Source organism: Pelodiscus sinensis, chromosome 3, assembly GCF_052426305.1.
Source record: "Pelodiscus sinensis isolate ZL-2025 chromosome 3, ASM5242630v1, whole genome shotgun sequence".
In the NCBI taxonomy this organism is placed as follows: domain Eukaryota; kingdom Metazoa; phylum Chordata; order Testudines; family Trionychidae; genus Pelodiscus; species Pelodiscus sinensis.
The window spans coordinates 62,306,946-62,330,375 of record NC_143054.1 but is presented as its reverse complement, the minus strand read 5'-3'; the positions used below and the strand labels follow the sequence as shown (position 1 = coordinate 62,330,375).

Genomic DNA, 23,430 nt, shown 5'->3' with positions numbered 1-23,430 from the left:
TGCAGTGGAATTATGGCCTTGTTGGTCCCAGGACATGAGACGGACTAAGGGGATGAGGCAATATCTGTTATTGGGCCAACTTCTGTTGAGTGTTTGAGTTACACAGAGTTCTTCTGAGTGTTTGGGAAAAGTATTTTAGACTTGGTTTACACTAGGAATTTAGGACAATTTATCTATGTCTATTAGTAGGGTGGATTTTTCACATCCTTGTGAGACATAAGTCCCTGTGTCAACAGCGCTAGGTCAACAGAAGGATTCTTTTATCAACCTAGCTACTATGGCTCAGGGAGGTGGATTACCAATGGGGCCAACAGCTACTGCAGGCCCCTGGGCAAGGTGTGTGAGGGGACTGCTCCATGCTCCAGAAGGGGCAGGACCTTGGGTGGAAGGGGTGGGGCTGGGACAGCCAACCCTTAGTGCCTCCTGGACTGCAATGCATCTCCCTCCCACAGCCGCCAGCACCAATCTAAAGGCCCTGGGTCCATTGCCCCCTTTATCTCTTCCCCCTTTGGCAGGCCTGAGAATGACCTATATTGATGGGAGAATTCATGCAGTGTTTAAAGTATAAACAAGAATCACAGTTAACTACAAAGTGGAAGAGATTGTCACATTTTCATTCAAGGTAAAGTGCCCTTTTGACATTCGTTCAGTTGTAGGACAAAAAAGGAGCTGTTGGTGGGTTACAGGTAGTTGTAATAAACCATACATCCAGTGTCTTTATTAGGACCATGATTGTTCATGTCTAGCAAAGTTATGAATTTAAGTGCCCAGGCTCATCTTCTGAAGGTATTACGCAGGTTTCCTTTGAGAATGAGGGCTGAGAGGTCAGATATGGAGTGATCATTGTGTGAAAATGGTATGCCTACTGGGAAAAGGGTGTTTTTTGTCTTTTATAATTTTTCTATGTCAATTCATTTCAATGCATGATGACTGTCTGGTTTCACCAACATAGTTGTTGTTGGGGAAGTTAGTGCAGTGGATGAGGTATCCCACATATTATGATAGTCACGTGGCGCAGCCATAGATCTTGAAAGATGTGTTGAGGGAGCATTGATCATTGTAGCAGTGGAGATGTCAGCAAGTTTTGCGTATCTTTTATAGCCTGTTCAACTTTCAGCTGGTCTGTGTGGATTTTCCTTCTGATGATAAGCTTGGTGTGGTAATGGTGATGGTTGAAAGGCAGATGGAGGATTTAGGAAAGATTTCTTTGAGGATGTGGTCCATACTGAGTATGGGTTGTAGCTGCTTAGAATTCTGTGTGGCTTTGAGGGTAGTGTGGTAAGATGAAAACTTACAGGGTATACATTTGGAAGATTTGTTTTTTCTCTGTTGAAGCAGGTTTGCCTATTTTCATTTTAGTATAAACCTTGAAAAATTTCACCAGTAAGGCCCACAGCTTTATCTCTTCTAAAGTCCTGCCTTAGCTGTCTTTAAGTTTATGGTTTTCCATACTTTGATTCAATCAAGTGGCAATGGAAATTCAAGCAAGAGTTCATGTAAACCATGCCAGACAAATGGATGTTCTGGGAATTAAGGTATAGTGAAGTGAATTAGCCATATAATTTTATAAAGATTAAGTCTTTCACCATGTTTCCTAGTGAGTAATTCTTTCCTCATAATTCAGTTAAGAATTAAGATGTTTAACACATTCATCCATTTCCTTAAATTGTCTTGCCTCTTCTGTTTGCATCTCATAGTAGAGTGCTATAATTAACTCCCCTTAAAATCATAATTTCATGGCTTTTCCAACAGTGGGAAGGCAGAAGCAGATGCTTCTACCTCCTCAGTGTTCTTAAAAAAAAAAAATCACAATACAGGGCGTCCCCACTAAAAGTTGCCCTGGTAAATATTAAGGATGTTAAAGACCAGTCGGTTATCCGATAAGCAAATGTTAAAGACCAGTTGACTAGTCAATTCCCCTCCCCCCCGCCCCTCCTTGCTGCCTCTATCAGAGAGCGGCAGCAAAGGGGGGGAAGAAGGGTACTTGAAAGCGGCAGCACCGCGGAGCTGAGTTCGGGTACAGCTGTGCAGCACTGTGCACGTGGAACTCAGGGTCAGCTGGACTCCCTAGCTGATCTCAGGCTCCAGCGCGGCATTTCCATGGAACCCGGGATTAGTTGGAGAGTCCCCAGGTGACTCAGGGTTCTGGGGAAATGCCGAGCAGAATCTGCTGTCAGCTGGGGAGTCCCCAGCTGCTCCTGGGCTCCATGCTTGCAGCGCCACACAGCTGATCTCTGGTTCCACGTGGCATTTCAAAGCAGCAGCACAGCATGGAACCTACCGCTGACCCCAGGCTCCATGCTGTGCTGCCACTTAGAAATGCACAAGAGTCCCTACCAGGGTATTTGCGTATTTCTGGCATCTGCGTGTAGCCCAGAGTCAGTGAGACTTCCTGCTGGCCTCGGGCTGTACGCAGAGTTCCCTATTCCTCCTTTAAAATGTGCAAGAGCTCCAGTGTGGGCTCTTGTACATTTCAAAGGAGGAATGCAGAAGTGCCTGTCGACTAGTTGATGGAAATTCCATCGACTAGTCAATTAACTGATAGTTAACATCCTTAGCATATATCTGTTCTGTACTAAAGTCATACTTGTAGGAACTAATGCGTTATAAGTCCTCCCATTCCCTGCTCTTAAATCACACAAAAAACAAACAAACAAACAAACAAATAAAAAAAATCAAAAACAATTTGTGCAAATGGAAGTCAGCCATGGGGGAAAAAATGTCCTGCTTTAAGTTGTTTTGCTGTGAGTCCAAGTTTTTTGGAATGTATCTTGGATTTACAGGGATGACAGCCAATATTAGGCTAATTCAGGTACTTATGTAGGTGGTCGCTTGTCCAGTCTGAGGATGTGAATGTGTACCCAAGTACATGGTTAACTGATGAGCCTCATGGTTATATGCAGCCCCCCTCCCATGCTGCTGCCTCTATCTGAGGGTAACAGCATGGGGAGAAGCTGGGAGTTGGTGCACCTGGGGAACCAGCTTCTAAACTGGCTCCCCGTGCATGCTGGTTTCCACAGAGCTGCCTGCCTCCCTCCCATAGTCAGCAGTTCACGGAGAGGTAGGCAGGAGCCAGTACACACAGGGAGCCGGCTCCTTGTGCATACTGACTCCAATCAGGCTGACTACCCTCTCTCCCCCAACGCTGCTGCCTCAGTATCAGAGGCAACAGCACAGGAGGGCAGGCAGGAGCTGGTACGCACAGGTAGAGACAGCAGTGCAGGGGGTGGGGAGAAATGGGAGCCAGTGGGCAATAAGCGTCCTGCAGGCTGGATGTGATTCAGTATGGCCACCAGATGCTTTAGTGATCTGAGCATCCGCAGGTACAGCCGCTTGCAGCTCCCATTGGCCATGGTTCACAGTTCCTGGCCAATGGAAGCTGCAGGAAGTAGTAGTCTAGCACACACTGCTTCCTGCAGTTCCCATTGGCTGGGAATGACAAACCGCAGCCAGTGGGAGCTGTGAGCCACCGTATCTGCAGGTGATCAGGCAAATAAAGCATCTGGGGCTCACCAGGGGCTAACCCTGGAAAACTGCATCTGACCTGCAGGACGCTTATTGCCCTCCCTTGTGGTGGGCTGATTCTATCCGCATGAGGTGGGAGAAAGGGGCAGGCTGCAGGCCAGTGGGAGTGTTTCACCACATGGCACAACCTGGCTGGTGGGCCCAAACTGGGCTTGGGCTTGGGAACATGACTATGTTTGCTCCATGCTCAAATTTGGCCCAGGTTGCCACCTACTGCTTTCTGGCTGGCTGGCCCTCAAGTGCGGAGAGGAGGAAAGCACTTGCCTGCCATCTCTCAGACCAATCCCCAAGGAAGCTGCTAAAGAGTAGAGAAGCAAATCCCCCATTTTTTGCATGAGCATGTCTGTAAGGGAACCGTACACTGATCAGGGAGTAGGGGAATGTAGTAAGACCCTAGCCCCATGTTCACACTTACTGGTGCTTCAAGAGGTGGATCCTGCTCTCGGTTCCTTGCCAGTTATTACCGTAGCTTCTCCCTCAGCCATACTAGGAGGTATTCTGGTGTGGGATAGACTGGAGTTAAGGTTGCCAGTCATCCAGATTTTGACTGGAAGTCCTGGTCAAAAAAGATCCGTAGTGACTTTGGTAAGTACTGCTGATAGTACTGTTAAAAGTCGACCCAAAGTAGACTGGATTGTGGGGGGTGGTTTGGGGGGTGGGCTCTTGGTGTTACTCCTTTCAGGTGCCTCTAGAAAGTGATGACTTGTCCCTGTGGCTTCTAGGTCTGGGGAGGTGGGCAGGGAGCCTTTGCTGCTGGCTCTGTTGCTGCAGCTCCCATTGGATGCAGTTCTGGGCTAATGGGAGCTGCAGATTTAGCTCTTAGGGCTCCACACCCTTCCCCCAAGAAGGCTGTTGGTGATTGTATGCCTAGCATAGTGAATGCTGGAGAAAATGAAGTAGGTTCAGAAGTTAAAATGGGAAAAGAACAAGTTAAAAATTGCTAGACAAGTTATATATCTTCAACTCATCAGGGCCTGATGAAAGAGATCCTATAATACTAAAAGAGCTGATCTTGAGGAGGTATCTGAGCCATTTGCTGTCATCTTTGAAAAGTTGTGGAAGATGGGAGGCATGTGTTGGAACTCAGGCCCTAGTAGTGGATCCTCCATATATGGTCTTTTTTAAGGACAAGGTCAGACTGCACCCCCACCCTGCCTTTTTGCCCAAAGCGGTTTTGTACTTCTGTGTCCACCCGGATATTTTTCTCCCTGTTTTTTACCCCAAGTCCCATAGCTCTGGGACAGATTAAGCTTTACACACTCTTGATATGAGGTGTGCTTTAGCCTTTTATTTAGAGAGGACCAAGTCCTTCCGCAAGTCCCCCACAATTGTTTATATCTATAGCAGATAGGAAGAAGGACCAGCCAGCGTCGGATCACCGACTGTATCAGAGCATGCTACGAGCTAGCTCAGGTTCCAGCCCCACCTATTAGGGCGCACTCCACGAATACTCCGGCGTCTTCCATGGCTTTTGCAGCCCAGGTGTCCATCGTGGAAATTTGCAGGGCTGCTACCTGGTCATCAGTACACACTTTTGCAGACCATTATGCCATCACGCAGCATGCCAGAGAAGATGCTGTGGTAGGTAGGGCTGTGTTCCAGTTCTTCTCTAGGTAGGCTCCGACCCCACCTCCTGGAGGTAGTCTTTGGAGTCACCTAAGTGGAATGGACATGAGCAAGCACTTGAAGAAGAAAAAATGGTTACTTATTTCGTAACTGTTGTTCTTCGAGTTGTGTTGCTCATGTCCATTCCATATCCCAGCCACTTCCCCTGTGTTGGAGTGTTCCGACAAGAAGGAACTGAGGGGGTGGAGAGCCGGTGAGGATATATATGCATTGATGTAGCAGTGCCACTCCAGGGGGCTCCCTGGCTTGCCCAATGGGTACCACTGAGGGAAAACTCTCCAACAATCTGTGCACACAGCACACGCACACCTAAGTGGAATAGATATGAGTAACACCTCTCGAACAACAACAGTTATGAAGTAGGTAACCAGTTTTTATTACCACTATGAAAGAATAGAACCGTATTATTGGTTAACACCTCACCATTACTGATAAGAGGAAGAGTAAGGTACTGTATTTACATTCTATTGCTTATTGTCAGCCAAATGTTAGATTATATCACCTGAAATTCCTTAACTATAGTACTAGTAATACAGGATTGATGTATAAAAATATGCATCACAAATTACATGTAATGACGTGTATATGTGTCAGGAATGACAGAGATTCCTGCTTATTCTGCGGTAAGAGAAAGCAAGCGTTTAAGAGATAGTGTAGTATGAGAGCCAACCTGGATCAGGAGCACTCTCTGCTGGATGATCCATGAAACAGCACGGATAATCTTGGCAAAAATTATACTTAGGGACAGTTGAGAATGAAGAGTTGGTCAGAGTGCTATGGAAGTAAACCCTGCTTAAACCACAAAAAATCAACTCTAACTGTACCATATGCATCATAAACAAGAAATTGTACACATTTCATACTTAGAAAAGAGTGGTTCATATTTAAATAGATCTCTCTCTCTCTCCATTTCTTGTGGGCATGTATAATTCTTAAAAATCTAAGAGAGAAAAAGAATTAAAAGTTCCATGATGTGAAATTCCCATATTTATAAAAACATGTGCCAAAGAAAAGGAGGGTGTGTAAGTTAAACATGTCTAAGACCAGCCATACTATAATCAGCTGTCCACATACTATAGGTAGGTTTAATGTCTTTTTGTAGTTCTGTCCAAAATAAATTAACACTTACCACAAGAATTGTAACAGCATGTGGAAAGTATGCTACCTCTGAGATAAAGCATTTTATAAGAACTCACTTTGCAACATGTGGCATGAACTTTATTTCTTAATGCTTTCCAGTAACAAGGCAAATCTTTCCTATATTAATAATAATTACAGTAATGCTTTTGAATGCACACATCTTTTTCTGGTTTACTAGACTTTATAAATGAATGCTTTTCTTTTTTTCTTAACTGTGATTAGTTTAATGTGGGCTATAGGAGAAGGGATGAATGCAAGGAATAATTGGTCTGTAAGGGTGTGTCTAGACTACAGACTTTTGTCGACAAAAGTGGACTTTTGTCGACAAAACTATACCTGCGTCTACACTACCGCTGAGTTCTGTCGACATAACGTCAACAGAACTCAGCAGTTTTGTCGACGCTGGTAAACCTCATTTTACGAGGCATAACGCCTTCTGTCGACAGAGTTCTGTTGACAGAAGGTGTTATTGCATGTAAACTGTTCTTGCGTCTACACTGCCATGTCGACAAAGCAGCTTGCTTTGTCGACAGAACTGAATGTAGTGTAGACGCTCTTTGTCGACAGAAGCTTTGTCGACAGTATCTGTCAACAAAACCCTGTAGTCTAGACGTACCCTAACTGTGTTATGCCGGCATAGGCATTCCTTCAGTGGGACTATTTTTGATGCTGTGCAGTTCCATGGATTCCTATCTTTCAACTCTTATGTTGAAAATGTGTCATTTTTTAACCAATAAAAACAAATGGTAACTAACGGACAGAGGAGCTTAGGAACCTCCACTCATGTTGACTTCAGTAAGTCTGCTACAATCTTTACAGATTTCTGTGAGCGTTGCGAGCACTCATCACCTTCAGGGCCTACCCACAAGAAGGGCTGCTTACTTTTGTGCATTCAGAGGAACCCTGGATGAAATCCTGGCTTCACTGAAGACAATGGCAAAATTTCTATTCATGTTATAGGAGTCTTCTAGATGGTCAGGGCTTGTAGAGGGGCTCTTCCCCTTCTAGGTCAGTGGGCGGCCACTCTGCCTAAGACCACGGTGCCCCATTAGTCCTGGATTTTGGCCAATGATCAGCCTGGTTCAAGGGGTAATAGGTCAGTTCAGGTCATTAGGCAAACTGTCATTAATTACAGTTAATAGCTCAAGCGCTGGTTCAGGGCAAGGCAGCAAAGCAACCAAACAAACAGCTGGGTCTCTTTGCTCGGGTGGAGATCCTGCAATCTCAGGCAGTTGTCCTGGAGTGGTTGAGGGGGGAGACAGCAACCCGATGGTTGAGTAGCTGGGGGGGACACAGGCCACCCACTCCATTGTGTCCCAGCTCGGAGACCTAACAGCAGCAGAGTGGTCTGCTGCTGGGCCAGCAGGATCCAGACTACATTATTCTGACCCTGGCTCTAGCTCAGCCAAATAGTGGTCTGCTATCTCTGGGCCACTTCCATTCTCCCCCTCCACACATACCTGGTTCTCCAGTCAGTTCACTGGGGTGTTGAGGGTCAGTAGCTCCAGTAGCAGTCCTAGGAGTCCAGGCCAGTCCTCAGGCTCCTGCAGGCAGGGTGGTCCAGGCCAGTCTTCAGCCTCCGGCAGGCACTGGAATCCGGGTCTCCCAGCCTGGGGGCAGAGAACAGATGTCTGATTCCTCTGCTGGCTGGCTCTCCACTGAGCTCCTGGGCTGGCTTTTTAAAGCCAGGATCATGCCTCCTGACTTCTGGTCATGTGAGGGGGTGGGGTGAGGCTCAGCTCAAGAGAGCTCGGAGGGGCTTTTCCCTTTCCGGGTCAGTGGGAAACCACTCTGCCCCACTACAAGTCTTGAATTCTGAAGTATTATATGAAGTAGGTACACAGATTGTGTCCTCACTTATTGATAAGCTCTAGACCAAAGGATGTTCTTGCGAGAGGTTAGCATTGCTATATTTCTTTCCTTGTTCTTAGGCATAGTTTGAGTTAAGTATAATGAGGTGGTATGGTATTATTTTTCATGTAGTTACAATAAAAAGAATCATCAATGATCAGGTTTTTCCTTTATACAAACAACTTAAATTCATTTGGAGTAAACAGAAACACATAGCAATAAATGATGACATATTCAAGTAGCCAAGATAGAAATATTTTATTTGGGAGAGCAACATCAGCACACATCTGTTAGGCAGCCTGTGCTGAAGAATAGAAACTCCACAAGGGAGAAGAAGGGGTTCAGGACCAGCTCTGGGCACAGATGACCCTGTTCTGCTGCTATTGCAATGTCTGTACAAGCTCAAGGAGGAGCTTAACTGCTTCACTTAAAAAGGGAAGTGGAGCAGTTCAGAGGAAGGCAGACAGCTTAAGGGAGCAGGACCATGCTCCGAGTGCTTGGGAAGGGGTACCTCAGGAGCTCTTTCTGGGTGAGGCTTGGAGATCCTGACCTGACCTGCATAGGAGGGACTGGTGACTTTTGAAGGCCAGAGACTTTCCTTTGGGTTCAGTTCTTTTTCCCTATAGAAAGAGGGGATGCAGGGAGGAAGTGATCTAGGGAGGCAGCTGTGTAGTACCCCACGATAGAGGTCTTAGCTTCTTACCATTGGACCCTGGATCAGAGCTGGTGGAGAGGGTGGACCCTACCAACTCCTAAGGAGAGACAATGTCAGAAGTCTATCACTTGGCGCACAAGCTAATTGGGTAAGATCCTGAAGGCGCAAGGATCCAAACCCTGAGACCTCAATGCAAGGGGGAAGGTCCCGAAGCCCTTGCTGACTTGTGAGGATTTTTCACACATTGGACTCGGTGGCCTGGAATGTGTTACCCAATTGAAGAGATGAGTTTCTAAAAAGGAAAGACCCTCGATGGTGAATCTATAGTGAGAGAGAACAGCTAGGCGGCCTCGCCTCTAGGTATAATACTAGGTATAAGAGTGTTCCATTCTAAGATGAACAGTGCAAGTCATTTTAATTATATATAAGCTGTTTGATAGCCCAGTCATGTTTATTTCCCTTCTCTGCATTTTTCCCAATTCTAATATATCTTTTTTGAAATGAGATCAGTCTTGCATGCAGTATTTAAAGTGTGGGCATACAGTGGTTTTACATTGTGGCATTATGGTATTTTCTATCTTAGTATCTATCCCTTTCATAATGTTTCCTAAGATTCTGTTTGTTTGGTTTTTGAGTTGCCACAGCATGTTGAAAGGATATTTTCAGGAATTATCCATGGTTATTATCCACTCTGGCACTTTGAGTGCAGAAGGTGGGGGCCTGCAAGAGACTTTAAAATACCCTGCCACTAAAGGCTTCTGCTTAAAACCTCTCTGAGGTCACAGATTCCCTGGCCTTAGGTGGTATACTTCCACTACCCAAGTGCAAAACCACCTTTCAGAACCCAGTAAGATGCACGTGGGAATTTCTTCCTGGGGGGTACCCACAAGCTCTTTAACCCTCCCTCAGGAGAGAGCTTGGGAGGGAAAAAGCAACCTATAATTTCTTAATAGCTTACCTTTCAGTTTCAGGCATGTGCACACACTGAACCTCCTGCCTTCTAGAGCACAAAATCAAATCATAGTCTTAGAAAGGTGATTTTTATTAAGAAAACAAAGAAAGCGTACTTGGTAAAACGTACTTGGTTGCTAGGTGTTACAAAGCAACTGAAAAAAGGCATATTAAAACACAGAGACATGCTTCCCTGGGATTCCGTTTAAAAATTACAGAGTACAGAGGGGGAGTACATGGGCTCAGCACAGAGGAGTTTAATAAACCCCACAATAAAGAAAAAAATGGATTGTGCCTAACTAAACATTCTCTATTCTACTTACATCTCTGTTGTTCCAAGGTTTAGTCTTTACCTACTTATGGCTACCACTGGCAATTCCATGCCTTGTTCCTGGGTTAACTCATCTCTCCCAGCTTTTGCCCCAGTCACACAGAAGGGTCCTGCTTCAATTCAAAACTCACACTCTTTTCATTGGCTCTTCTGGCTCCCTGCCAACATTTCCTAGATACTCTCAAGTATCTGAATTTAACCCTTGCGAACAATATAATTAACTGAATGGCTCGGATGTCCAGAAAAGGGTAGTATCCTTCCCATTTATCATAGACTCCAAGATCTTTTTTGAGTAGTAACAGCAAATACCCATCATTTTGTATGTATTAGTGAGATGATTTTTTCTAATGTGGATTACTTTTCACTTATTAGCATTGAATTTCATCTGTCATTTTGTCACCTATTCATCCTGTGAATACTCTGTTAAAATGTCTCTAGTGGAAACAAAGCTTCGGTGTTTATAGAAATGACTCCCGATGATCACATCACTTTCACCTGGAACTGTCTGCTATACCACATAAGGCAATTACAACCCTTTTCTGTTCTGACCATCAATTTGCCTGTGCAGACATGAATAATTAATATAATCCAAAAAAATGGAAGCCTTGTGTATTTGTCCTCCATGTGAAACATTAGTTCTTTTGCCCCATGTGAATCCAGTCACAATCTAGGGAAAAAGAAAACAGAGATTTTGCAAGCCTGTATACTTGTTAGAAAGATTTGCATAGGTAGGCATGACATACATTAGTAGTATTTTATATAGTTTTAAGGTTCTTAAGACAAATCATACAAACCAAAGATAGGGAAGAAAGGTATGCGTTAATGGATTATCACCTATACTATATAATTTCTATTGTGTACTGTTTGGGCAGCAATTGTGAATTTTCAACTATTATTTTCATTAGAAATCTTGAAAGATTTCTAAATATTAGAAAAACAAATTGTTTACCCTAGAAAACCAAAATGTAAAAATTATCAAATCTTCATGTTAAATACATGATTGGAGGCATTTGTGTTGTTCACTGCTCTACCTTTTGAGGTGATTATTGTTGCTCTACTTTTCAGTTATTTTTATAGGAGATAATAGTAGTAATATTTCAGCATTGGAAGACTGTGACTTGCTGGTGGTGGGGTGGAGTTGTTAAACTGTCAAGTCATGAGCTCTTGAACTTTTAAAAATTTGGCACAAAGTTTGCATTGAGCTGAATTGAAGCTTGCATATAGAGTGATGATGCTTTCAAAAATGCCTATTATAGATAGATTATGTTGTGTTTTTTGTTGCCTTATGAAGATGTTTCCCTTCAGTTAATGGATATTTGGATAGTAAAAAATGCATGCTCTTTTTGCATTGTTGAACTATCCTGAAGGTAATCTTATGCAATTCTTATACAGGGCATGGCTTTTTCATTGGAAGAAAGACAACAATTGAATATACACGGTCTTTTGCCTCCTTGCTTTCTCAGTCAAGATGTCCAGGTTTTAAGGATTCTTGTGAATTTTGAGAGACAAACATCTGACCTAGACAGGTAAAGTACTACTAAAGAACTTAATACTTTTTTCCCAGGTCATTGTTTGTTTTTTTTCACTTCTCTTGGGGGGGCGGGGGAGGGAATGTTGACCATGTTAATGAATAAACATGTTCTAATATTATATTTATTCTGCTGTTTTGTAACTGAAAATTTTATGAAGCTTCTGATGCTTAAAGAATGACGGAAAACATTACATTATCAAGCAGCATACAGTCGTCAAATATGTAAATAATTGTAAAAAAGACAATGATCATTACTTTTCCCTGTTCACTGAGGGTGTGACAAGAAATAGTTGATTTAGTTTTCTGGAAAACTAGATCAAGATGTTTTGTATTGGATGAAGTTGACTTGAAATTGCACCAGAAAAAAAAATCAACAAAACATTTCAAAGGTCTGAGGGGGTTTCCAGATTATGGGAGATTTAAGAGCCAAGAGCCGAAGTCTCCTTTACACTAAGCTCATTTATACCATTCTGGCAATATAAAGGGATCTTAAAGTGGATATAAATTACATTACAATTAATTTACTAATCACATTTAAGTTAAAAGTTTAAGTTAATTTGCAGTGCAAAGTGGTATGGTTGCAATATTATGTAAAAAAAAAAACCCCAACCCTTTTTCGAAAGAACTGTAAATCTCATTTTTTTTTCAGGAGTAAGGGTTCTTTTGAAAAAGGGTTTTTTTTTTTTTTTTTTTTTTTTCCAAAAGAACCCTGTCTAGACTCCTTTTTTTCCTGAAAAACCCTTTTTCAAAAAAGCACTCAGACGTGTTTATGCAAACGAAGCTCGAGATTTGTAAATTCATGCTTCATTTGCGTTTTCTATGTCTTTCATTTGCCTTCCTCTTTCAAGAGTGGAATGCAGTCTAGACATAGCCCATGTGATGCGCTCCATAAGCAAGGTCTTGGCTCCAACGTCAACGAGAGTTTTGCCGGAGATTTTAGTAGGATCAGGATTTCACTCTATAAATATGATTAAGTAATCTAGCTATGATACCTATAGTACTGTACAAGTCATCTTGTTTTGAGTTTCCTGTCTGGGCCATGTGGTAAATATTTGGTCCTCTTTTAGTTGATAGCAAAATACCTTCTCATAAACCCTTATGTGAGGAGAATGGTAGAGGTGGTCAGGTGTGTGTAATCACAGGCAGTCAGTACAGGTTAGCATTTTAGGACATCTGCTTCTTAACGTCATTTAATTGATAATTTTAGTGAAACATTCAGTTAATAGATACAGGCATTGTCTTGTCCTTATGAAAAACTGCTAGATCAATATATCAAGATATTATAATAGCTAAAGCTGGTTTGAGCTGTTGCGAATCACATACTATATACAATGTTTGGCTAGGACATCTTGCTTATAAAAACTGCAGGATAAAACAGTATTTTATTTTAATTAAATGTCAGAATTTTTAATTTAAATTTAGGTATGAAACAAAACAGAACAATTATATATTTATAAAATATTGCAAGAGGTACATGCTTGGTTTGAATTGGGGCCCTTTAAACAAAAGTCTCCCAGCAGTTTTAAATTCCTTCTCCAAAAGATCATTTTACAGAATCTGGAAAACAGAATTGGTCTGAATAATAAGACTGGAGAATGAAAAGATCATTTGAGGGGTTTTAAATAACAGCAACTGATTTCAAAGGAAGTAGTAATAAAAGAAAAATGGGCAAGTATTCAGAATCAGAGACTGGTTCAGTCATCCGGCTTCCATGCATGCCTGAGCACTCTGGAATTGACCAGGCCACATTATTTATAAGTTCTCCACCTGTCACTCTTCAAGATCCCGTGGTAACGAAATGTATATCTCCAAAAATTCACCCTGGTAAACCTCATATGTAAGATGTGTTGATTGTGAATGGATCAGTATTTGATGATAGCGCAATCATATAAGTTAAAATATGGTGATTTACTTTTTAACAATATATGCTAAATACAGAGTTGATATTAAAAGCTAATAAGAATAAATATTTAATAATATACTTGAGACATATTTTTGAAAATACTTTTAGGAGAAAGGAATAAATATGTAACATGAATGTTCTTAATATTTGATATAAAATAATTCATTTGTATTATTTTAAAAAGTGATTTATGGCACTTGTTATGACGCTGTCTGTAATGATTTCATTTAATTTTTTTAGTTTAAAAAAAAATCTGAGGATCTGGGTGCCTTTGACATTAACAATTTTTTTAAAAGCACCATCTCTTTTCTTCCTTAGTGCTGTCGTCATATGAGTTTACTTTTCCCATTGGATAGGTTAAAGGTTAATACTTAAAATAGCAACAACAAAGAGGGTATGAAAACTAAGTTTTGTTTACCAACATTAGCTGTGTTTCACATGTAGACTATTCTATACTTTTCTTTGTTAAACAGGAATCTTAATATATTTTGGTTTATTCTGTTAAATATATAAAATATATGTACAATGTGCATTTTAAAGTTCTTGACTGCAAATAATGTCTTATTCATTGTGAAATGGTAGGTAAATATTCTTGCATTTGGAAATAAACTGGGTTTTAAAATTTATACTTTGTTTTCTAATAAAAAAAAGTTTATAAAAAGTTTATTTTGCATAAAGTAAATTAAAATAGTGAGGCCAGATTTAAATCCATAACAAAAATCAAGAAATTCGGTCTTAAGGCTGAAAACTCTGATCCATATCCTAAACTGAGGTAAACTTGTGTAGCTTACAGCCATTGGAGTTATACCAATTTATTCCAGATGAGAATCTGATCCTGAATCTTTAAATCACCTTTTTCTACTTCACTTCAGATAAAGTTTCGGAACAGTGATAATTTTATCTATTGTGTGTAAAGCCATTGTTGTTGCCTTAGCAACCTACAGCAGTGAAACCTGGCAAATTAAGAAAACAGATGCTCAAAAGTTAGATGTGTTTCATCATAAGTGCTTGTGGAGCATATTAGGAGCAAGCTATGAAGAAAGAAAAACAAACCATGAGGTCAGAACAATGGCATAAGCAAGGTCTCTTTTGTAAATAATTTGTAGATAAGACCGCAATTGCTAGGACATGTTACAAATGGATGCTAACTAACTACCGATTATGGCGCTCTGTTGGAAACCAAATAATCCAGCAAAAAGAGGTGTAGACCTAGGATGATTTAGAGATGTATGATTATCAATGACATAGAAAATTTTATTTTGAATGGGAGGAGTTAGGCCACATGGCAGCTGATAAGCAAGCATAAAGAATGTGAGTAGTCCAATGTGCTGAAAAGAATGGGATGGACTAAGTTCTAAGGTAAGCTGTGTTATACAATAGATGATGAAAGAAGGATGAATTAAACACACACTCTCTCATTCTTTCCTTTTGCAATTCTAATTTAAACTCTGCAGTGCTTTTAAATGCAGAGCTACCATTGATTTTATTAGGAGATAAAGTACTTTTGTGGGATTCATTAGGAGCCAAGGAGGATTGCAGGATCAGGTGTTTTGTATGTGTGCCAGTACTGAAATCTATTAGAAGAGAGGTATGGAAAAACTAACACTCTCCTTGGATTGGAAAAAATTTCTCTGAGGTCCCGAGTAGAAAAATGAAACTTCCCCCCGACCTCCAGCAACTTTCTGAATATCCCTTTCAAAGCGCAACATTTGGCATGTATGGATTAAGGTTTAAGTCAGACCCACGTTGCTATTTTAGTACAAATACAGCATTTTATATTTGACAGGAATTAACTCCCTTCCCAAGCATTCGACTGTCATCTTTGCAATAGTTTCAGCTTCTGTCTACTCTCTCTGTCTCAATTTTGTTATCCTTTAGAACTGAAGCATTTGTGCTACTAAGATATGGTTAAATTTAAGTACCCTGCACCAGAGAGAGACTTTTGTCTGGAACAGAACTTTAATTCTCTACATACCTATCTTATTTTTTTAAACTATTTTAATGTACACTTGGATACCTGTCTAATTATATTTAATTCTCCACAGATACATTCTGTTAATGGGTCTTCAAGATCGAAATGAAAAGCTTTTCTACAAAGTGCTGACGTCTAACATTGAAAGGTTCATGCCTATTGTTTATACTCCCACTGTGGGTCTGGCTTGCCAACAATATGGTTTAGCATTTCGGAGGCCAAGGTGTGTAAGTTTATACTTCAAATAAACGTAATTCTATCTTTCTTTCCCTCTTGGCAGATTTCTGTAGGACTTTTTTTTAACATTGTTGAGTAAAACCCAAAACTGGAATAACGGAGACAATTTAGACTACATTAACTACATTTTTAGTCAAAGTTAAATGGTAATTTGTACTGCATTGCAAAGATAAACTGTTGTCTCTGTTAAAACATGTATGTATTTTATAATCTTATTAAGCCTAATTAGGCTTTCCTAGACTCTCAGCTGCATTTGTTACATGTCAGCAAAAGAATAAATTGTCCCTGATCCAAATTTAGTTAATCAGGCTGAACAGTGTTGGTCTTAGAAAGTGCACACACATCCCATCTCCCTATATATACATACAGAGAGAGAAAAAGGAATGTGTTCACAATTTTTATAACATTCTCTCATAAGAACATAAGAACGGCTGTACTGGGTCAGACCAAAGGTCCATCTAGCCCAATATCCTGTCTACTGACAGTGGCCAGCACCAGGTGCCCTAGAGAGGGTGGACCAAAGACAATGATCAAGTGATTTGTCTCCTGCCATCCCTCTCCAGCCTCTGACAGACAGAGGCCAAGGACACCATTTTATCTCCTGGCTAAATAGCCTTTTATGGACCTAACCTCCATGAAATTATCTAGCTTCTCTTTAAACTCTATTATAGTCCTAGCCTTCACAGCCTCCTCTGGCAAGGAGTTCCACAGGTTGACTACACTCTGTGTGAAGAAGAACTTTCTTTTATTAGTTTTAAACCTGCTCCCCATTCATTTCATTTGGTGTCCTCTAGTTCTTCTATTTAGGGAACTAATAAATAACTTTTCTTTATCGGCCCTCTCCACACCACTCATGATTTTATATACCTCTATCATATCCCCCCTCAGTCTCCTCTTTTCTAAACTGAAAAGTCCCAGTCGCTTTAACCTCTTCTCATATGGGACCCGTTCCAAACCCCTAATCATTTTAGTTGCCGTTTTCTGAACCCTTTCCAAGGCCAAAATATCTTTTTTGAGGTGAGGACACCACATCTGTACACAGTATTCAAGATGTGGGCGTACCATAGTTTTATACAGGGGCAGTAAGATATTCTGGGTCTTATTTTCTATCCCTTTCTTAATAATTCCTAGCATCCTATTTGCCTTTTTGACCGTCACTGCACACTGTGTGGAAGTTTTCGGAGAACTGTCCACGATAACTCCAAGATCTCTTTCCTGATTTGTCGTAGCCAAATTAGCCCCCATCATACTGTACGTATAGTTGGGGATATTTTTCCCAATGTGCATTACTTTACACTTATCCACATTAAATTTCATTTGCCATTTTGATGCCCAATCACTCAGTTTGATGAGATCTTCTTGGAGTCCCTCACTGTCTGCTTCTGTCTTGACTATCCTAAACAGTTTTGTATCATCTGCATCTCTCATTTTCTTCCTGGAATTAGTTTTTATTTGGGAAAATAATATGTGAAGATGCAGCATATAAAAAGACAGGAAAAGACCCTATCTGTCATACTAGGCAGCCCCCTAAAATCACTTTAATTTTTCTGCCAACTTTTTTTGTTTTAGTTTTCTTTTTAGGTTATCAAAATCCTATCATTTTGTATATCAGTATTTATGAGACCTACCTGTCTCTTTCTGACATTATAAACCTGCATTTGAGGATGTCTTGAGCCACATAATTAAAATGTCACTATTCAAAAAGATTAATAATACAATTTAAAGGGATGAATTATCTGCTGGTGTAAATCAGGTAACTCTACTGAAGTCAGTGGAGCTATGTAAGTTTGTAAGAGCTGAAGATCTGGTCCAACAACTTAAATTCTTTATAGGATAAAGTTCAGGCTCCTTTAATTTCCCCACACTGATACTTGGCAGGAAATGGTGGGAGAGAAAGGGAGAAATAGGGTGTAACTTTGGTGATATTCTCCTCTAACTAAATCCATGGTGTTAGTTCCCTGCAGATCTGCTGAGGTTAAGCTGTTCCACATGTTACCCGGAGAGCTGGGGTAAACAATTGCTGTGCTATGGGCTATGCAATTTAATTAAAGCCTAAGGTGCCCTCCCACAGAAGCCAGATTCGGCCTGGTATCCTGTATCTAATCACCAGGGAAACAGCTTAGAAATTACCAAACAACAAGAATTTAGGGCCAAACCATGTATTTTAAATGCAAGATTAAACATCAGCAAACAGCATACAACTCAGCAACAGTCCCACCCTAACCCTGGAAAAGAAGAAGATAGAAGAGTCCCACACACACAAGGGTATACATTACATTCTATGCGGCGATTGAGGTTCGATGTCCGTGACCTTCAACCTCGCGGCTAGTGAGAAGCCTTGAGGGAGGACAAACGGAGCGATCCCTCGATGGATGCTTCTCGCCTCCTGCGAGCTGACGCTTGGTGGGCACCGGATCCTGTCCGAGTATCCGTAAGCGAGACAGTGTTATAAGTCCCAAAGTCTTAGTGGGAGCGGAAAAGGCTTCCCTTATTCCAATTAACGTCACTAGCAGTGGGTAGTCTTGTCAGACTGCAGGCTGGAACCTTGGCCTCCTCCGGGTAGACAATGACACAGGGCAATGATGATCACAGACGCACACACAGGACATGAAGGGGGCCAAAGAACACGAATGCTCCTTGACAATGGTATATAAACATCTCATGGCGGGAAAACCATGAAGAGAGCGGGGTGCAGAGAACTAGAGCTGGGTGCATAAAACTTAGGTGCCGTGTGCAAAGAATGGGTGCGCACGCAGGCAATTGGGCGGTGTGCACAGCCTTTGGTGCTGAGTGCACAGGTTTAGTGCTGGGTGCACAGCCTTCCTTTACCTGTTTTTTTTTTGGCAGGAAAAACTGCTCTGAGGGAAAAAGAACCCCTCAGACTCCATTTTGTATTATGCCCAGGCAACACACAAGTGTTCTGCACCCATCTGTACTACTTTAATGCAATCATAAGCATAGGTGCTGGAACTAGGGGGTTGGGATGCTACTTCACCTCCTGACTTGAAATGGTTTCCCCATATGCGTCAGCAGCTGAAATATACAGATTGTTCCAGCACCCTTGATCACAAGAACTCCTGACAGGAATATTTTGACTTGCTGTTCAGGAGCTGTGCTTAGCATAAACATAATGTAAAACTTTGTTTTGGAAGATTTGATGCTGTTTTGTGCCAAAAAGGAGAGATCTCTGATGAGGTTTATATGAGTTTCCTGTTAACAGAGCCAGCCTTTCAGATCAAACCTTGAAGTCAACAGTGTAACTTAACAAATTGCTAGGGATGAAAGGAGAAATCAGCTGGGTTCCATATTTGCAGCAGCAGGAGTCTTTGTGGCAAGGAGGAGAGAGCTGTATTTTTAGATATGTGTTGCACTAACTAAGCCTGGAGGTCATGGTGAGCTGCCTGGGTATAACTTTGGCAGCACATCACTGGCAGAGATGGCCTGATTTTTTCCCACTACTCCTTTAGAACAGTACTATTTAATTTTAAGATTAATTCCACACTAATAAATGCATCACTGTATATAGTTATTCTTTAGTATCATTTGTTTCAGGTATATACTGGAATATGACAATGGCATATCAGCATTTTTTATTTGGCAAACTTTTACAAGTTTCCACTGTACAATAATCTCTGTTTTGTAATGATAATTCAATAGGATCATAAAGCATTATTGATCTTCACTCACTCTCGTATTTACTTTAATTCTTCTTTTCCCTATGTTCAGTTTTTTAAAAGGCTCAAATATTAGGCAGGTATGAATGATTGATTTATCAAAGGAAAGACATACTGGCAGCAATTAATTTATCAAGCAGTATTTATTATGGTGGATAGTTAAGCATTAAAGAGGCAGCTGTCAGTGGCATTGAGCTGCACGCCATTTTGCTTTGAGATAGGCCAGTGATGTTGCCTTGTTGGCACAGTTTAGTGAACTGCTGCAGCTCATGGCTCAACTGGCTGGGTAAGATGCAGCATACATTGATTTGGTTATCAATCAGAACAAAGTTACGTGCTGGAAGATGTCTATAACTGAAGTCACTACCACCTTTGGAAGCCTTCCATGGCCCCTGTGGAGATGCCATGATATCAATCTTTCTGTGAAGCTGCATAGCTACAGGATTGCAGTTTATACTAACATTAACATATGTCAGTGATACATGAGTGCTAGAGAAGCTGAAGAGAAGCGGACTCACGTTTGTAATTCTCATTGTCATCTGCTCCCTATTAAGTGCTAAGCTGTGGCCCTTCGGGTATGTTGGAGTGGTGGGGGTGCACTTACTTTCTGCCCTCTTATGGTCATTCTGGAGTATCACTGTTCCTGGTATCACAGCCCTCCCTTTCTGCTTGATGAGAATTAATCACATTACACACACATCCCATTGTCATGACAGAATCCAGACACTTACCTTGGTTTTAAGTTATAAGAGGAAGCTGTATATCAAATTTGGTGGACCTAGATCTTACCATTTAGGAGGAGTTCTTGAACAAACAGACTCACAGATGAACAGATAAACCAACAGACATGCATACTCTCAAATATATAATAGATTAAGAAATGCCTACTGCAGGCTATTCTATTATATGATCTTTATCAGAATGTGTTTAATTTCTTAATAGCATTTAAAAAGCTTGAGACCAAAATGATTAGGGGGCTGGAGCATATGACATATCAGGAGAGGCTGAGGGAGTTGGGTCTGTTTAGTCTACAGAAGCGAAGAGTGAGGGGGGATTTGATAGCAGCCTTCAACTTCCTGAAGGGAGGTTCCAAAGAGGATGGAGAAAGGCTGTTCTCAGTTGTGACAGATGGCAGAACAAGGAGCAGTGGTCTCAAGTTGTGGTGGGAGAGGTCCAGGTTGGATATTAGGAAAAACTATTTCACGTGGGCTACGTCTACATTGGCAAGACTTTGCGCAAATACTCTTTAATGCAAGAGTTTTTGCTTTAGAGTATTTGCGCAAGAGAGCGTCTACACTGGCATGTGCCTTTGCGCAAGAGATGTGCTTTTGTGCAAGAGCATCCGTGCCAGTGTAGACGCTCTCTCTTGCGCAAGAAAGCTCCGATGGCCATTTTAGCCATCGGGCTTTCTTGTGCAAGAAATTCATGTTGCCTGTCTACACTGGCCTCTTCTGCAAGAACAGTTGTGCAAGAGGGCTTATTCCTGAGCGGGAGCATCATAGTTCTTGCACAAGAAGCACTGATTTCACACATTAGAACATCAGTGTTCTTGCGCAAGAACTCCCTGCCAGTGTAGACAGGTAGCATGTTTTTCCGCAAAAGTGGCTGCTTTGGCGCAAGATCGCACCAACGTACACACAGCCTAAGAGTGGTGAAGCACTGGAATGGGTTACCTAGGGAAGTAGAGGAGTCTCCATCCCTAGAGGTCTTGAAGTCTTGGCTTGACAAAGCCCTGGCTGGGTTGATTTAGTTGGGATTGGTCCTGCCTAGAGCAGGGGGCTGGACTTGATGACCTTCTGAGGTCTCTTCCAGCTCTATGGTTCTATGATTCTGTGACTTTTATATTAATTATTAAAGGTCAAAAACTATAAAAAGTGAAGATGTTTTGAAGATTATTGATACTTGCAATTAATTAGGTATCTTTTGACTTTCAAATATTGTATTATTTAATTAACTTAAATGGAGTTTGGTATCTTTAATTGTCTTTGTGTTGAACTATCAAATGTTGTTATACATTTGTGCTTCACATATGTTACTGACCCAATGAAAGCTGTGAGTAATACATTTGTGAAGATTTATTTTAACTAACAGCAAGAGTTCTACCAAACAATTTTTCAAGACTAACTTCCTCAGAGTTGGTCTTAGGACTAACGGGGTGGAGGAAGTCTGTAAAATGATTCTTTGATACACCAATTAGCTAGCTCATATTATATTAAAAGGAAGACTTTTCATTCCCTCAGCTCCTACAGCAAAAAGGTATTTTTTGCTGAGGCTCAGGCATAACTGCCAGCCCTTAGTCAAGAAAGAGCTAAATCCAAGGAGCCCATCAGATTCCATGGATGTAGATGAATTTCAGTGAAGAGATGCCAAGCTCAAGGAGCCAAGAGAACATGCATGTTCATATTTTGAACATCTTCTAAGTGTTGTCTCACTTTTGCATGCCAAATGGGTGGAACTTGTTTGGTGAGCAGAGGTTGGAGGGATACCAAGACCTTTTTGCTTCCCCAGTCTGGTGCTGGGTTTAAGAGCTGGGCTTAAAACATGAGTTCCCCATCTGAAGACCCCTTCATAACTCCGTTACTTGTCTGCTGTTAGCTTTTACATGCTCCCACCCCTGCCATGTGCAGCTTGGTAGTGGTTCTATCCTCATTAACCTGTTTGTCAACTTCTCATAAAAATGCCTCAGTCCTTTCTTCCATTTTGCTCATTATGAATGGCATGCTTGCTCATCCTTCAACTTTTATCTACAAACCAAATCATGTTGTGGTATCTATAAAATACCAGCCAATGGCTTTAGTAGCAAATGGAGTTAAAATGAATTTGTCTATTAAAATTGTTTTTTAAAGAAAATTCATCTGTACAGCAAGCTCACTTAAAATGTACATACCATTTACAGTGTTGTGTCTCAAACTGGAATGCACTTGTAAGTGCTTCCAGGGTCTGATTTTCATGGTCATAACACTGGAATATTGAAAGATAAACATTCTGCTAGGAGATAGAGACAAAATAACTTTTCAGATTGCATAACCAAACTGTTTATCATGCTGTGGTATCTGCAATGCCATTATATCCAACTACATTATATCCAATTTACAAAATAGTAAATTATTTTTTTCAGTTGACCCAGGATATATATATTTGTGTGTGTGTGTGTGTGTGTGTGTGTGTGTGTGTGTACACATTCTGCAAATGCAATATGTAGTTATAAACTAGTTTATAGATATATGCACTTTTAAGTTTCAGCTTACTTCATCTCACTTTGAAAGACATCTCAATATGAATACATCCATTGATAATCACTGTGGACAGGGCATCTATTATGTGATACTGTAGTAAGTCAGTGGCTCGGAATTGGCTTGTAACTAGTTCAGCAGTGTAAACTGTATACTCCATTTACAAGGCACACTCTGTCTCTGTGTGTGGCCTGCTATACAAAGTTCCTTCAGCTGCTTGACATTGAGTTCCTTGATTGTCAATACAGCAATGATTAAAAAAAAAAAAAAACCCTTCTCCGGTTACAACCTACCACAGTTCTCCATAAAAATCATGTGATCTCCCTTCACCTTGTTTCATGAAACAAAAGGATCATCTCATAAGAAAATAACTATCTCCCTAAAGACAAAAGTCCTGCTAGGCTATGTAATGAGATTAGAGTATTAAACCAGAAAAGCATTCATAGGTATCTGTCAAATAAAGTATCCTTTTAACATGGAAATTAATGATTTGTTTAATAGTAGCCAGTCCCTACTATGTACCTTTGGTAGTCCAGAAGAAGACATTTCAATTGATACAGGAGAAATTATGATGATTCTGAGAGTATAAATCCAATTGCTCTTCAACAACTACTAAGACAGAGGACTTTGTTTAAGGTTTAGATCACAACTAAACAGAACTTCAAATAAGTTCCCATTACTAGAAAAAAATGTTTAATAACTCAGTGTATTTATTCATAAGCATTAAAACACAGTCTTTAAAGATGTCATGTACTATCAGTATTTTAGTGCAGCAGGACAAATGGGAATTACCATTATTTC

At 40.9% G+C, this 23,430-nt stretch overlaps 1 protein-coding gene across 1 annotated transcript in view; it reads left to right on the top strand.

The window, feature by feature from the left end:
- The window catches only part of ME1 (malic enzyme 1), a 227,456-nt gene that overhangs the window by 29,970 nt on the left and 174,056 nt on the right, over positions 1-23,430 (top strand). The window contains exons 2-3 of the mRNA XM_075923820.2: positions 11,472-11,605; positions 15,559-15,708. Coding sequence (XP_075779935.2) covers positions 11,472-11,605; positions 15,559-15,708 — 284 coding nt within the window. The remainder of the gene's footprint in view (positions 1-11,471; positions 11,606-15,558; positions 15,709-23,430) is intronic.